At 35.1% G+C, this 3,876-nt stretch overlaps 1 protein-coding gene across 1 annotated transcript in view; it reads right to left on the bottom strand.

The window, feature by feature from the left end:
- KCNH8 (potassium voltage-gated channel, subfamily H (eag-related), member 8) overlaps positions 1–2,567 on the bottom strand; it is a 51,890-nt gene extending 49,323 nt beyond the window's left edge. The window contains exon 1 of the mRNA XM_010132305.1: positions 2,525–2,567. Within this exon, the coding sequence (XP_010130607.1) occupies positions 2,525–2,567 (43 nt within the window). The remainder of the gene's footprint in view (positions 1–2,524) is intronic.
- Between the last annotated feature and the right edge of the window lie 1,309 nt (positions 2,568–3,876).

The following is a 3,876-nucleotide window of genomic DNA, read 5'->3' on the forward strand; positions in this document are numbered from 1 at the left end:
AGTAATGCTGGGGTAAACTAAAGGACACTATGAAGTGGTTATATTTAATGGCTCTATTCCAGGCTGACATGTTTTTCTGGCTCACCTGAAAAACTCTGGAGCTCTAAATGGAAGCACAAAAGATGGCAGTAGCTTTATTAAATGCCACATCTTCTTTATACTTCTCCAAAACTTAGAACTGTACCTTATAAAATAATAAGCAATACAAAACCACAATCCTAAAACCCAAACAAAACCTAGAAATACATAAAGTATAAGTCACCAAACACTGAAAAAGTAATAATAACAAATAATATAAAAATAATAAATTTTACATATGTGTAAATTAAGGTTTTTTCTACAATGGAATTTTGCCTGTCATGTTAGTAGAGGTTCCCCTGTACCAGGGCAGATGGTTTAAGGATTAAAGACCCCCAGAGATGACAGAGGCATCAAACATTGAAACACTGCTTCTGGTGGACTGTAAATGTGGCAGACCTTATTGCACCAGATTACAAATAAAACATGAACCTGTCTTTTCTTTCACACAGATTGGAAAGAAATATGTACTAAAACCAGAAAACTTCACAATCCTAAAGTTGTCATACAGCTGAAGGTTCTAGGAGTGTGAAAATTCTTCAGTATTAGTACTACATTACTAAGCATAACGGCTACATAACAGTGAGGAACCATTAGAACCCCTTGGTCTTTATTTGGCTGGCACACTTTCCTGCAAACAGTAGACGTCTAAAATGAGAAAGAAACCAAATATGACAAAGGAAAGACATTAACATTTTTCTCAAGCACTGAAAAGCTGCTTAAAAATATTAAAGTCATTCCCAAAATAACTTACTCTAGTAATGTGTTTTCTTATTTTTGCATTGTAAAATACTGTCCTTAGCAGAGTATATTCTTTATAATGATGGATTTGATTGTATAATTTTTTTTCTTAAACTAGAAAGTCACATAGCATGGGTATGAGACTGATAATGTGGCAAAGGTAAAGGAACATCTGCTGAAGTCAAATCCACATAGTCAAATTTTGTAGCGGGAAATTCTTGACGTAAAATAGAGAAGAGATAGACTTAACTTAGACTATATGAAACATAGTCTTATCTCAGCTCCCTGTGGCTGGAGTCGTTGTGGTAGGGGCACACGAACTTGCTCAAGCCTACCCTGTGACCCCGGACCAGACCCCAGGCACCAGCCGTGCTGCCTGGAAACTGCCATGTATACAAGTATGGAGATTAGTGCTTCAAATCAGTGCATGGCAGAGGCATCTACCCTTCACAGTACATAGCATCACCTTTCATATTCCTTTGTGACACACTAACTGTGTATTTTAAAATCTAATTTATGTCTTTTTTTTTTTTTTTTTTTCTCTTTTTTTTTTTGTGCTTTCATATTCCTTTGTGACACACTAACTGTGGATTTTAAAATCTAATTTATGTCTTTTTTTTTTTTTTTTGCTCCATCTTGCTTTGTGTGGGTCATAATCCTTGGTACTATTCTCATGCATTGATTACACCAGTTTATCCAGATAATGAAGAGTTAACTATGTTAACCTTGTACAAGCAGAATATACTTTGGCTCTGTGGATATTTAACTGCCACAGAAGTAAGGTGTGTGGATATTACCATGATGGAAAATACAGAACATTTTCTACAGATATATAAAAATTATACACCTTTACTTCATTAATTCCCACACTACAGACAATAAAAACCACGCAAAAAAATTTCCCTTTAATATGTAATCAAAGACGAAAAATGTGACCCCCTTTCCATCAAATACTCTTTCGATTAAGTAGATAAAAACTTTAGAGGGGAGAGGACAAATATTTTAAGAAGATTTTATGCTTCAGATCTGAGATGTTCATCTCTTTAAAGCATAATGCATAAACAGAAATAAAACCTTCATTCATGTAAGTGAATTAAAACCTCCATGTGAAAACATTAACAGCATGTTCTGGGGAGCTTGCAACAATGGCAATGACAAGAAATGTAGTATTTTAAAATGAAAAGAAAATAGTTACAAGTTTCAAAACCATGCCCTTCTCAGAAAAAACTTCATGAGACATCTTACACGAGAGGAATCATGAGCAGCAAATTTTAGGATCGTAGTTACACTAAAAGTTAATTGGACACTAGAAATGCACAGATTCAATAAAAATTACATTTGACTTTCATTGCAGAGAAACTGGATAGAATTATTATTACAACTCTTTCCAAATTAACAAATGAAGTAAGAGATGGGCATGAGCCAAAATTCAAGGCACCAACCTAATAATGTTCAGATCTGGGCCGTATTTTTGCATCTAGTTAATTTCTTTATTATGAATCAAATACAAATTCAGGATTTGAGCATATGTCGGATGAAATTGTAATCCTTTGCTGGACTTTGGGATTTCTACTACTGATTTTTGTAATATCATCCAGAGAAAGTTTGAACTTAGTGAAGTCAGAAAAAAACCCCCAAAGATAATAATTGAAGGTCCATGTATGCCCTACTGCTCCTTGAGTCTGGCACACTCAGATACACCAACCTCCGTAGTCAAAGGCGCACACACGAAGTGGTTGCCTCCGCATCTGGTTCCTTTTGAACGTCTGCCTTAAATGATGGAGTACCCTTTGTAGATACATTGAATGGTGTTCTTCTTGGACACTGATCTAGAGGAAACAGCATCTTTTCCTAGATCCTTAGGGAGTTTTCAACTATGTAGAGACATAGAGTGAGACAGATGATTGAAATACTTTTAAAAACCTGTAGAGTTTTCCAGACTAAATGCAAATGCCTTTTGGTTAGAGCATTTTTAGATACAAGCTTAATCTTTTCCAGGTCTACCAAAAATTAATTTTAATTTAAAGGTGACATCCTTCTGCAAAGCTGACTAATACCCTTTGTAAATAAATTGTCTTGATGTAGTTCTAATTGAACATATACTAAAAGCTATCATAAAAATAATTGCATTTTGAAGAGCTTTAATTCATGTAAACCAAAAAAGTCATAACAAGATATTGACCCATTGTGCTCACTGAAAATGGAGTTTTCATAGCACAATAAATATTCAATGATCTAATCAGTTTCACAAAGACGAGGTGCTTAAACAAGGGATTAAAAAGAGAAAAAAATCTAAGATCTTGTTGTGATGTTTCCGATAACAACAAAATCTCAGCTGAGCCCACTGAAGTGCTGAAAACCTGACAATTAAACTTTAATTATCTGACAAAACTGAACTCTAAATTGTCAAGTATCACAGCTTAGATTAAGGAAGTAAAATTTCTGTATTGTCATGGTAACCTTGATGCCCCCTTGGAGATACTGACAAAATTCCTTTGCAGGAAGCATTTAATTACTTGTCGCCAGCAAGGTGTGGTCTGTTAAATAGTTTTTCATTTTTATGGAAGGCCATAAAGGCAAGGAAAGGTACTTTTTATCCTATGGGAAGCTTATAATCCACCGCAGTGAAGGCACTACAGGTGCATGGATTATACTGTGATTTCCAAAGTCTCGCTGGTTGATCACTCCTGGGCAAGTTCATGGCTTGTAAGTGGTAGAGCAATAGGCCTGGTAAGAAACACTTGTAGCATTTTATTAGAAAACAGTGTTGGTAAAGTATCTTTTGAAAAATATTTGGTTAATCACAAGTGAGAACAGTGTGGAGTTCTGCAGCTCTTAACGCTACTGCTATATAAACACTCCACAAAACACAGTTTACACAAATTACCAACAGTTTCATACATTTCAATCCCCAGTTTCTAGCCAGAACCTAACTATGTTTATGCATTAAACATCAGCATTTCTAGATGAAATCCTATGTTCTTTTGTTTGAAGATTAAGGTTTTGCTCTTTTACTTTTTCTTCTACTGGGTGGGACAAATCCCTGAGGACCAGCCC

The sequence above is a fragment of the Buceros rhinoceros genome, unplaced genomic scaffold (genome assembly GCF_000710305.1).
Source record: "Buceros rhinoceros silvestris isolate BGI_N320 unplaced genomic scaffold, ASM71030v1 scaffold20092, whole genome shotgun sequence".
In the NCBI taxonomy this organism is placed as follows: Eukaryota; Metazoa; Chordata; class Aves; order Bucerotiformes; family Bucerotidae; genus Buceros; species Buceros rhinoceros.